General features: G+C 38.8%; 1 protein-coding gene across 1 annotated transcript in view; it reads right to left on the reverse strand.

The window, feature by feature from the left end:
* Positions 1-8,791, reverse strand: part of FAM151B (family with sequence similarity 151 member B) — a 69,560-nt gene extending 60,769 nt beyond the window's left edge. The window contains exons 1-2 of the mRNA XM_004374460.2: positions 7,483-8,791; positions 803-928 (exon numbers count right to left, since the gene is read on the reverse strand). Of these exons, the coding sequence (XP_004374517.1) occupies positions 803-928; positions 7,483-7,507 (151 nt within the window). The 5' untranslated portion in view covers positions 7,508-8,791. The remainder of the gene's footprint in view (positions 1-802; positions 929-7,482) is intronic.
* Positions 8,792-13,476: the final 4,685 nt, after the last annotated feature.

Genomic DNA, 13,476 nt, shown 5'->3' on the forward strand with positions numbered 1-13,476 from the left:
CAGTCAGTGATAGGATAAATGGAAACAGTGTACCCATTTCTTGGAAACAATAACACTAACACTGTCATTTTGACTCTGCTATGAAAACGTTACAACTCAGATGGAAGTACATGTTCTTCTGAGTCCAAAGTCCATGTGCCTTCTCACTCTACCACACAGCTTCTCTGATTTTAAAATTGTAGAACATTTCCTTGTTGGACCAGGTCACTTCAGGCTATGTTCAGCCATTTGAGGATATTCTTTTGTTCTCCCCTGCTGTTGCAGCCAACAGGCATACTTCACAGAACAAGGCTGAGAAACACTGCTATAGGATCTACATAACGAAGAAATATATAATGATTGAATCAGTAACCCAAGAGGCTTGGTTTCTAGCCTAGGCATAAATACTGACCAACACAATTAAATTATGAGTTGGTATACAATAGTTTCATCTACCCACTGAACAAATATTTACTGAGCCTCTCCTTAGTACACTGTAAAAGAGACAAAATGTGTACGGCACAAGACCCTGATCTTAAAATTTTTACTCAAATCTCTGCAATAGACAAGACAGGGTAATATATGAAGATTCCAATAAGGGGCATAGAAAGAGAAATCACTTCTGGAAAATAAGAAAATTCTTCAGTTATGGAAATTTGTTCAGTTTGTACACAAAATGGGGCCCTTAACAAAATTGTTTATTTCAGCCAAAATTTATATTTGGATCATTTAAGTCTCTGGTACCTGCAAATATGCCCAGGTATCAAAAAGTAGTTGAATTCATCAATTATCCAGAGTAATACAAGTAACTGTACTGTCTTACTTTTTAGTGCCTCATTCATCTGAGCCTTGTGGTTAGCTGCATGATACCAGGTGATCTCTGCGCCGTCTTTTGTTGTAATCTGGTTATTTCTCAGAAAATGTTCCAGTATGTTTTCACTCCAAGATCCTAAAATAACGACATTTACATTAAAGAAAATAGATTCTTTAAGGAGTAAAGCACTTTTTTAATAGAAGAGGGCAGAAGATATATTGAGGGAGAACAACAAGGTGATTAGACTGGGGAAAACAAGACTTTGAAAATAGTGAACATGTATTATGATGTGGCAGACATATACAGAAGCCATGTGTTATACACACACACACATATACACACACATATATTGTGTAATGTAATAATTAGTAAACATATACAATAGTCTATAGGTTCTCTGTGAGTCAGAATCCACTCGGTGACAACAGGTTTTTGGTTTAGGATAGTCTGAACCTCTGAAGCATAAGAAAATATGCAGGAAGAAAAAAACTGGTAAGAAGCAGATATTTAAAAGCAGGAATTTTCATATGATGTCCTCTACAATTTGTACCCCATAAATACAAGTAAAACTGATGTAAAGTCAAAGCTGCATTAAAAACTTCCGGTTTGGTACAATTTAATTGTTTTCTCCACCTGAACCTCCATTCTGTATTTATATTAACAATTCAGAATCTTAAATTTACCATTTTTACTGCATGTTCACTTTCAGAATTTGATTCTCAGCAACACTTACACAAGCAACTATGTAAATCTCCTGAGTTAGTATTCACAGATTTATCTAGCATGTATAAGTCTACATAATTCTCACATTAACCACTTTTTAGCAGACCAGACTTTCTCTTAATTAAGCATTAAAATACGTGAGTTAACTGAGACTAAGTGGCTTGCCCAATGCTACATAACTAGTAAGTGGTAGGTAGCAAAAACATTTGAATCTGGGTCTACTACATACTATGCCATACCCCAATATAACAATGAGAAAAAGCTGGAAAACACTGAGAAACAGATAAGATTATGTGTAATTTTACTTCCCTAATTCTTGCTCATTCATTTAAACATTTATTAAGTGTCCACCAAGTGGTTACAAATTCCCTATTCATGAGATGTGTCCTCTGTTAATTTGTTAACTCTGCCTAACAACAGTTGAAAACCTAAAAATATCTATTAGAAACTGCTCATAAAACATCGAAAAAAGAAGTAAAATTTGAGCAGAGAATGAGAAGGCATATAAAGATAACTTCTAACCAAAATGTAAGGGGACCTAGTGGCCACTCTATATTGGGCTACAGAATAAAGAAAGGAGAGACAGGTTGTAGCATCCACTATTCCCAAGCAGTCTCCTACCTAAAACACACGGCCCTATGAAGCATACGCAACAGAGTCACAGGCCCTTTGAAATTAGATGGTAATAGATGGCCATCATTTTTCTATATTAAAGTTAGCCATTTTGGAAGGCACATTAATTGTTCACTAGAAATGTCCAATAGGAAAGTAATTAAATCATAGTATATCTTCACAATAAAATATGTTGCTGTTAAAAATGAAGTTTTTAGATACATCAAACGACTTACAGAAATAGTAATTATGTGTGCTGCCAGAAAAAAATATAAATGTTAGTTATAGCGGGTGTTCCTATGGCACCTTTCAACTCAACACCCTGCATTTAAATTTTTTATAGAAGTAACTTACAAATTAATAATAAAATGCCATCACTGTAGAATTTAAAAACATTTGAGATAAAAAGGACTCCTTTCCCTTTTAATGGGTGAAATTACCACCTTGGACTTAGCCACACTGTGTACAGTACTTTTAGAACATGAGGTTCCAATTACCTATGATTTAGAGTATTGTTATAACTATTTTAAGTAGGCGATAGGCCTGAAGAAGGAACAAGTCAACAGCAGAAGAAATACACCCATAAATCTCCTTAGGAGTGAGGATGGCGAAACTTCAGCTTGCTTACTTTGGATGTGTCATCAGGAAACACCAAATGCTAGAAAAGGACATGATGCTTGGTAAAGCAGAGGGCAAATGGAAATGAGGGAAACCCTCAATGAGACGAACTGACACAAAAGCTAAAACAATGGACTCAAGCATACCCATGATTGTGAAGATGCTACAGGACTGTGCAAAGTTTAGCACTGTTATACATAAGGACTATGGGTCGGAGCCAACTTGACAGCAACTAACAACAACAGTAAATAGGCCTGAAAGGAATCTCTGGGTGGTGCAAACAGAAAACGTATAGGCCACTGTCTTAGTTATCTAGTGCTGCTATAACAGAACTACCACAAGTGGATGGCTTTAATAAAGAGAAATTTATTCCCTCACAGTCTAGGAAGCTAGAAGTCTGAATTCAGGGTGCCAGCTCCAAGGGAAGGTCCTCTCTTTCTGTCTGCTCTGGAGGAAGGTCCTTGTCATCAATCTTCCCTTGGCTTCTCAGTGCAGGGACCCTGGGTCCAAAGGACACACATCCCTAGCTCTACTTTCTTGGTAGTACGAGGGGTCCCTGTCTCTCCGCTCACTTCTCTTTTATATCTCAAAAGAGACTGACTTAAGATACAACCTAATCTTGTAGATAGAGTCCTGCCTCATTAACATAACCGCCTCTAATCCTGCCTCATTAACATCATAGAGATAGGATTTACAACACACAGGAAAATCATATCAGAGGACAAAATGATGGACATTCACACAATACTGGGAATCATGGCCTAGCCAAGTTGACACACATTTTTGGGGGGCACAATTCAATCCATGACAGATAGCTAAGATAAAAAACCCAGAAAATAACAAATGTTGGAATGTGGGGAAACTGGAACCCTTAGCCATTTCTGGTGGGAATGCAAAATGGCACAGCTGGTGTGGAAAACTGTGGTGGTTCCTCTCCTAGATATATACCACTCCTATGTATATACCCAAAAAACTTGAAAGCAGAGACTCAGACACTTGTACACCAATGTTCATTGCAGCACTACTCACAATAGCCAAAAGGTGGAAACAACCTAAATGCCCATCAACAGACGAATAGGTAAACAAAAAGTGGTACATACGTAGAATGGAATACCACTCAGCCAGTAAGAGAAATGAAATCTTGATACATGCTACAATATGGATAGAGCTTGAAGACACTATGCTGAGTCAAACAAGTCTATCACAAAAGGACAAATACTGTCTGACCTCACTTATATAAAAAAACAAGAACAGGCAAACTATAGAGACCAAAGTTTATTAGTGGTTACCAGAGGTGGGAGGAAGGGGGAAAGGCGAGGGGTTATTGCTTATGGAGTACTGACTTTCTTTTACATTGATGGAAAAACCACATTGATTAAGGGTAAGGTTGCACAGTGATTAATACCATTACTGGCAATAAGTTGTATACCTGTAAAAAGTTGAAACTGGCAAAAATCGTGTGATAGATGTATTTACAATAACAACAAAAAAGTGGGTAGCTGCTGAGGCTGCCTATGTACAACCAAACACCTCATGGGATTTGGTTCTGTGGTGTAGAGGTTTAGGGTCATGGTTTCATTGGCCATCGCAGTTAACTGCTCTAATAATGTGTTTAGTGGTTCTGTTCTACCTCCTACTTTGTTCATAGTGCCTGGGGTGTTAAAAGCTTGCAAGCAGCCATATAAGCCACACTGATTGGTTTCTATTCACCTGGAGCAACAGAGAAAGAAGAGTCAGGAATGGGGGAAAAAAATGAATGAAATGTGTGGGTAACTGCCTCCATGAACAAATGCCTCCTCTACCATGAGACCAGAACTGGATGGTGACCAGCTACCATTACTGAACATTTTGATCAAAGATTCTATAGAGGAATCCTGATCAAGAAGGGGAAAACGCACAACACAATTTCAAATTCTTATGGGATCCAGCCTCTCTGGAGCCGTGGAGGCTGGATGAACCCCTGAAACTATTACCCTGAGAGAATCTTTAAACCTTAAACTACAAATATCCCCTAAAGTCTTAACACCAAACAACAACCCATTGCTGTTGAGTCATTTCAACTCAAAGCAGCCCTACAGCACAGACTACAACTGCCCCATAGGGTTTCCAAGGAGCAGCTGGTGGATTTGAACTGCACAGCAGCTGAGCCCTTAACCATTGTGCCACCAGTGCTCCAAAACCAAACAATAGTTTAGCTTAACTCTTAAAGAATGTCTGCCTTGAGCATTGTGCTTTTTAAAGATCTATCTATATTGGAACAAACCGACAACAGCAACTTGAAAAGATTAGATGGGAACCTTAGGGGGCAGTGAGTTTATGTTAATGGGGGAGGAACAACTCAGAAAGGGAGGGTGAGAATAGCTGCAGAACTCGAAGAATCAATGTCACTGAATTGTACATATAGGAATTGTTGAATTGGTGTATATTCTGCTGCGTATATTCTGAAGAACAACAAAATAAATAAATTACAAGAAAAAACAATGGAGAACAATGCGTATAGGTACCGTGGTAGGAAGAATAATACCCCCCCCCAAAAAAAAGTCCAATCTTAATCCCTGTGAATGTTATACTACAGGGTAAGGGGGAATTAAGGTTGCAGATGGAATTAAGGTTGCTAATCAGCTAACTATGAGATGGAGAGACTATCCTATATTATCCAGGTGGGCCCAGTGTAATCACGAGGGTCTTTATGAGTGAAAAGAGGAAGCAGTAGAGTCAGTGTCAGAGTAATGCAGTGTGAGAAGCCTCAACTGGCCACTGCTGGCTTTAAACACAGAGAAAGGGGCCACCAGCCAAGGAATGTGGTCAGCCTCTAGAGGCTGAAGACGGCAAGAAAACAGACTCTCTCCGAGAGCCTCCAGAAGGAATGCAGCCCTACCGACACCTTGATTTTAGCCCAGTGAGACCCATTGAGATTTCTGACCTCCAGAACTGTAAGACAATAAATTTGTGTTATTCTAAGCCACCAAGTTTGTGGTAATTTGTTAGTGAGGCCATAAAATACTAACACAGGTACCTTATGTGTGAGGAAAAAAAAAAAAAGGCAAAGAAGAGATATATGGTGATATATACATAAAATAACTGAAAGGATGCACAAAAACTAGTAACAGTGGATGCCAGTGTGGAGAAGAACTGATTGGCTGGGAGAGTGGATGAATTTTTTTACTATAAATTCTACTGTGCCTTTTGAATTTCTTTATGTTGAGAATGTATTACTTATTTTTTAAAAAGTTAAGCAGGAGAAAATGATTCATATAATGGAAAAATCAAGTAAAGAATTAGTCTCACCAATAACATGAGAATAAAAACAGAACTGATCTGGAACATTTTTCACCTAAGCACATTTATATTCAGCTTTTGTAAACCCTGCATCAATTCAGAAGAGAGCCTATATTCATGCAGCCTGGTAATTAGAATGTGAAAGTCTTTAGAGTAGGAGCTTTGTCCCAGATTTAGATTTTTTTTTTTTTAAGTAAAACTTGGCATTACATGGATTTATACTGAGATATAAGAAAAAGAGACCTAGGTTTAAAAATGGAAAGCTCTGGTCTGAATAGAATGTTCCTTGGAGGTTTAGCATAAGCCTTAGAAACGTTCACATCCTTTGATCTAGCAATTCCTGCCACAGGAATTCAGCCCAAGGTTTAAAAAAAAAAAAAAAAAAGAAAAAGATCAGAAATAAGGAAGAACAATGCAAAGATGTTCATCACAGCATTAGTTCTAGTAAGAAGAAAAATAAGAAACAACTGATAAATACCCAAGATTAGGAAACAGGTTAAGCAAATTATAGTATATCTGTATGATGAAATACATTTCAATCATTGAAAAATATGTTTGTAAAAAACCTTTTCTGACATGGGATGTTATGTTATGAGGCGATTCAGGATTTTAAAAATGCATATTTACTGTAATCTTAACTATATTTTCTTAAAAGTCAGGATTGTTAGAAAATATACCGAAAAGTTACCAGTGGTGCCTCTGAGTATTGGCATTCTGAAGAATTTTTTTCCTACTTCAGTATATTTTATTAACGTTCTATCACGTGCATGTGTTATGTTTACAATCAGGAAAAATTTTAAATTTAGGGAAAAAAAAATGCATCACCAAAGCTAACGCGATTACTGTTTACGTAAAAGATACTGTAACCTTCCGGAGAACTGTACAAGCACGGCTTAAAACACCTCTGATTCCAGAGCTCAAACAACAGACACACTTACTACCAGCTTCCGAAGGTTGTGCAACGAGGCGCTGGAACAATGCCCAGCCACACTGTTTCGTCTGCATATCCCAACCTTGCCCAATTCCCAAAGACCATTTGGTCTGTTGAAATAATGATTTGAGCTAGTGGCACCTTCCTTTTATTCCAACCAAGACCTCTAAAAGCAATATTCCTGCCATTCTTCGCCTTTCCAAATGCTTTTCCCTTAACGCCCACCCCGGGAACCAAGGTTCTCGCCCAGTCGACGGTGGACGCGCGCCGAGCTCGTGGACCCGGGTCCATCTCCAGTCGCCGGACGCCGCTCAGCAACCAGGTCCCAGCAAGAGGAGGGCCGCCGGGTGGGTACCGACGGAGGAGTCTCTCAGAGCGCCCCCACCTGGGGGCAGGAGGCCCGAGAAAGGGCGGGGCTGCGATCCAAGCGCTTTTTTTTTTCCGCCGGCTCGTGCCGAGAACACCCGCGCCGCGGCCTCCGCGGAGCCGGGTCCCGGGCAGCAAGGCCACCGGCACTTGCGCTTACCCAGGCTTCCAGCGGTTGCTGCCATGGTGACCGATACCGCAGTTCGCGCAGACGCTGAGCGGTTGGCGCCGTCGCTGACAGGTCACAGGTGCCGACTGAACAAGCGACAGGTTCTGGGCAGAGTGACAGCCTCTGGCGACCACCAGGGCGCGCGCTTCGGAGGCGGAGGCGGAGGCGGAAGCGGTGCGCAAGCGCAGAGGCTGTGGCTAGAGTTTGGCTGGCGCGCTGTCTGCGCAGCTGGCGTCCGCGATTCTAGTAGAGCGAATTGCTCTTTTTAGAGTGTTGTTGCTGTCGTCGTTAGGTGTCGTGGAGTCCATTTCGACTCATAGGGAACCCGTGTGACAGAGTAGAACTGCCCCATAAGGTAATCAGAAGAAAAAAGCAAGGAAAGTGGACTTTTCAGCCTTCTGAAGAATACCACATTAAGGAGGACGGCATAAGACGAAGCCCCAAGTTTCAAAGCAGTTGCTGGTGTGGGGGACTAATTTCCTAACAAAGCTGGGTATATTTTTTTTTTATTAACATCTTAAGACACAACATCATAACTCCACAGAAATGAATGTTCCTGCACAAGGATACAGAACTAATAACTTGAAGTTCTCTCTCGTCCTCTGTCTACCCGGTTTTCACTCATAAAACACTCCCAGCAACTTGATTCTCCCACTCGCTGCTTTCCTTGCCCTCCTCAACTCTTTCCATAGGGAAGCCAAGCTGGTACAGGAAAAAGTGCCTTTGGATTTAAGCTCATTTGAATTAGCAACTTGGCTCTGTCATTTTCTACTTCTGTAATTCTAAGGTAACTCACTCCGTCGTAAAACTAACGTAAGGGCACATCACCTAACACAAAACACAAATGGTAGCCTCTCACCCAATCCTTCAGATTTTAATATGCTTAAATCTTTCCAGACATGAGTTGTAATTATTTTAAGCTATCCTCAATCATTCCTCCATCTTCTCTAGATGTTCTCTAGCCCAATCAAAAGGATTTCTTAAATTTGATAAACCGCTAAATTTTAAGGACTCCGTTGGCCTTTTATTCAATAGCCTTATTGAGATATACAAGTCACCAATTTACAGCGTACACTTTAATGGGTTTTAACGTATTCATAGTTTGGCAACCATCACTAAATCAACTTTAGAACATTTTCATCACCCTAAAAAGAAACACTAAATCCCTTAACTGTCACCCCTCCTTCCAATTCCCTTAGTCCTAGGCGACCACTAATCTACTTTTGTATGGATTTGTCTATTCTGGACATTACGTATAAATGGAATCATGCAATATGTGATCTTTTGTGAGTGGCTTCTTTCACTTAGCATAATGTTTTCAAGGTTTATCCATGTTGTAGCATTTATCAGTACTTCATTCATTTTTATGGTTGACTACTACCAAGAGGCAGTTGTTCCAACAGAATTAGGGGATACAGCGTGGTTTAAAGTCAAGAGCTGTATCCTTTCACCATACCTATTCAAACTGTATGCTGAGCAAATAATCTGAGAAGCTGGACTATATGAGGAAGAAGGCAGCATTAAGATTGGAGGAAGACAATCTGCATCATGCAGATAACACAACCTTGCATGCTGAAAGTGAAGAGGACTTGAAGCACTTACTGATGAAGATCAAAGACCACAGCCGCAGTATGGATTACACCTCAACATAAAACAAAAATCCTCAGAACTGGACCAATAAGCAACATCACGATAAATGGAGAAAAGATTGAGGTTGTCAAGGATTTCATTTTACTTGGATCCACAATCAGCACTCATGGAAGCAGCAGTCAGGAAATCAAACGATGCATTGCATTGGGCAAATACGCTGCAAAAGACCTCTTTAAAGTGTTAAAAAGCAAAGATGTCTTCTTGAAGACAAAGGTGCACCTGACCCAAGCCATGGTGTTTTCAACTGCCTAATATGCATGCAAAAGCTGGAATCTGAATAAGGAAGACCAAAGAAGAATCGATGCCTTTGAATTATGGTGTTGGTGAAGAGTATGGAATATACCATGGACCGCCAAAAGAATGAACAAATCTGTTTTGTAAGAAGTGTGGCGAGAATGCTCCTTAGAAGGATGGCGAGACTTCGTCTCACATACTTTGGACATGTTATCAGGAGGGATCAGTCCCTGGAGAAGGACATCATGCTTGGTAGAGGGTCAGTGAAAGAGGCAGACCCTCGACAAGATGGATTGACACACTGGCTGCAACAATGGGCTCAAACAATTGTGGGGATGGTGCAGGACCAGGCATTGTTTCATTCTGTTGTACACAGGGTCAGTATGATTCGGAACCAATGTGATGGCACCTAACAAGTGGGTACGTGGTCTCTCATTGTAGTCTTGATTTGCATTTCCCTAATGACTAATGCTATTGATCATTTCATGTGCTTATTGGCCATTTGTATATCTTCTTTAGAGAAATGTCTATTCAAATCCTTTACAAATTTTTAAATTGGGTTATTTATATTTTTGTTGTCATTGAGTTCTAAGAGTTCTTTAGATATAGTCTGATTGTAAGTCTCTTAACAGATATATGATTTACAAATATTTTCTCCTATGGATTGTCTTTTCACTGTCCTAATGGTATCAGTTGCAATACAGAAGTTTTTATGGCCTGCTGATTGCAGTATTAATTCAATATTTTCATAGATTCTACTGACTCAGTTAATATTCACTGTCCTTTTTTTAGAGTTGCATACTGATGTGGCATGAAATGATGATGTCTGAGATTTGCTTTAAAATACTTTAGCAAACAAATAGTAGCTGAAGTGGGAAATCTTGAAAATTATTGAATCTAAGTATTGAAGCATGATGGATATATGAGGCCCATCATACTATTTTCTCTACTTTTGAGTGCCAGTAGACTTGCTTTAAATGTAATTTTATGTACACATATGTAAGTTTGTCTTCAACCAAAATCTTTTATCAGCTATTTTTCTTCAGATTTTGTTTTTCTTCCATCTTTCTTCTCTCCTTTTGGGGCTCATATGACACAAATATTAGATTTTTTAAAAATATTATCCCACAGGTCCCCAAAGCAGTTTTTTCCCTATTGAGACCAGTGAATTTATTTACGTTTTAAAATTTGCTTTTTTAAAATAACTTCTATTTTTTTGTTGAGAACTTCTACCTTTCCATCCAAGAGTGTTTGCCTTGCTTTTTGGAGCATGGTTAAAATAGCTAATTTTAAGTCTTTTTCTGATTAATTCCAACAATTGGGTAGCCTCGGGTTTCTGTCTTTTCTCTTGAAAGTTTAAATTTTCCTAGTTCTTTATATCTTGAGTAACTTTGGATTGCTTCTGGGTCAGATCTAAATCTTCAGAAGAATCTTGGGTTTGGTGTGGTTTTGTTTTAGCAGGTAGTCAATCCAGTTAGGATCAGACCACACATCCTGGCCAGCTTTCCGTGGGCTGTTTCCAATATTAATTTGGTTTTCAAAGCCTTTTAGTGCCATTCTGGTCTCCCCCAGTTGTATGCCACCCAGAGGCCAGTCTAAAAAGCAGGTGGTACCAAACCAAAATTACAAGAAATACTAAAGGGAGTCCTCCGTTAGAAAATCAATAACATCAGGTAGCAACCCAAGACTAGAACACAGGAGACAGCAACCAGATATCAACCCAGATAGGGAAGTCACAAAAATAAATCAAAGCTGAAAAGCAGATGGTGGTCTACACTCCAGTGTTCAAAACCTTTGCTGTGCTGATTCTAGTCAGTCTCATACACGTACAGATTTCAAGTGAACCCAGACTTAACACACAGATTAAAAAGTTCCCTTTCTTCAGTTCAGGCCTGGCAATCTACTGAAAAATCAGCTGTTGAAAACCCTATAGAACACAACTCTAACACACACGGGGTCCCCATGAGTTGGAATCAACTCAATGGCTTTTTTTTTCCCCCCTTCAGTTCCCTCCTGTGATACTCCCACACTCTCTGGTTTCCAGATTCCCCCTTCCTGGTGTTCTGGCTGGAAAGCCAGGGCTTTAGCCTCCCCACATCATTGCCAGGACTACACCCTGGTTTATCCTCAGCCTAAAGGTGAAATGTTTTGGAGGTAGAGTGGTCTCCTGTTAGATTCACCACCTTGTGAACTTTGATTTCTGTCTCTCTGCCCCATAAGGTTGTCAAAATAGGGCCCTGTGCTCACTTAATTTCTCTTTATTTTTGGAGTGGATATTCCTTATTGTCTTAAAATCTTTTTTGGTTTTTTAAGATGATTTTTCTATTTTAAGCAGTGTTGGTTCTTTCAGCAGGTGCATGGGTCTGAATATCTTAGCATACAATTACCAGAAATAGGAAATTTCCCACAACTGCATCTTTGTTTCTACATGACCAAACCCTACCTTTTCTCTTGGTATTTTCTGTACTTGGCACATACTACATGTAGCAGGGAATCTATAAATGTAGACAGAAACGTTTAATTGCCTGAACAATTAATCATTTTAGCACTCTTTACTTAGGGCTGCTTAAAGGTGTAGTTATCTAATAATAGTTGCTGCATGTAACAAATGACCTCAATACTTAGCAGCTTAACAAAATAGACATTATTTCACATGGTTTCTGAGGGTCAGTAATCTGAGATTAGCTTAGTTGGGTGGTTCACATAAGGTTGCAGTCAAGCTGCTGGCCTGGGGCTCAAATCTGAAGGCTTGACTGGAGCTGGAAGATTCACTCATGTGGCTGATGGCAGGAGGCTTCAGTTCCTCAAGTAGAGGACTGCTCACGCCATGGCAGCTTGTTTTCCCAAAGCGAGTGATTCTACAGACACTGCACCAAACATGGAAACCAGTCTTTTATAACCTAATCTCAGAAGTGACATCCCCACTTGTGCCAGATTCTACTGGTCACAAAGACCAATACTGGTACAATATGGAAGGGAACTACACAAGGCTGTGAATACCTGGAGGTGGAGATAGTTGAGGGCCATCTTGGCTACCTTAAACCTTATTTTACCAAAAATTCAAAACCTTTATTATATCCAGAGGTTTATGATAAAGAACATGAATTAACTCTATTTCTTCATCTGTAAAAAGCATAAAAATATGGTTGTAATTGTATCAATGTAAATATAAACAATGTTTCCCAAAAGGTGTTAAATATTAAACTTCAAAGCATGCCACACAAAATCCAAAACAGGAGATACAAAGAACAAGATTAAAAACTACTAAAAATCTGAAGTAAAAAAAAATACTGTATCAATTAAGTAGTAAAAGATAAAATTTATTTGGCAAGGCTTAGTGTCTAGTAGGAAAAAATAAAATTTTAAAATATGGTGCAAATAAAAATAACCTTGCAGTTATTTTAGTAATAAAATTTTTGTTATGAAAACAATAGTTTCCTACTGAAACATATGGTTATAATTCCAATAACAGGTTTTCTTCTTGCCTTTCTGCAATTAAGATGCTTTTATTAATCACTGAGTTAAAGTGGTTTGGCAGAAGCAATGAATCCTTTAAGATCCTAAATATAAACCACATAAGCCAAAGAACCTGAGGAAGTGAAATTGTGTTCTTTGGTGTATAAAGAATACTACATTTTGTGCAAGAAATGGGGGGGTGGATAAAAATATATATTTGTAGGTATTGCTACTGTACCCAAACATTGGGAAGATATGTAAGAAACTAATAAAAAAAATTACCTATTGAAGTTGGAGAATTAAAAAGGAGATAGATACCTACAGCAAAACTTACACTGAAAAACTTAATAACTGGTTTTGAATTTTGAACTATTTGTATCTAACACATATATGAAATTTTTAAAAACCACAAAGAAAAAAATTAAGACATAGAATGACTGGAGGTTTATTTCAAAATGTTTTCTCCTAAAATTTGAGCCATATTATTAAAGTTGTGCTCACTATTAAAAAAAGTTGTATTCTTTATTTAATAAACAATACCTAAGTTTTGCTGCTATAATTTGGGCAACTGAGACACCACAATCAGGCTACTACTTTCATGATTGAATTATAAGGTGAGATATTCAGGTAACATAGAAGACTGGT

Source organism: Trichechus manatus, unplaced genomic scaffold, assembly GCF_000243295.1.
Source record: "Trichechus manatus latirostris isolate Lorelei unplaced genomic scaffold, TriManLat1.0 scaffold00029, whole genome shotgun sequence".
NCBI lineage: Eukaryota > Metazoa > Chordata > Mammalia > Sirenia > Trichechidae > Trichechus > Trichechus manatus.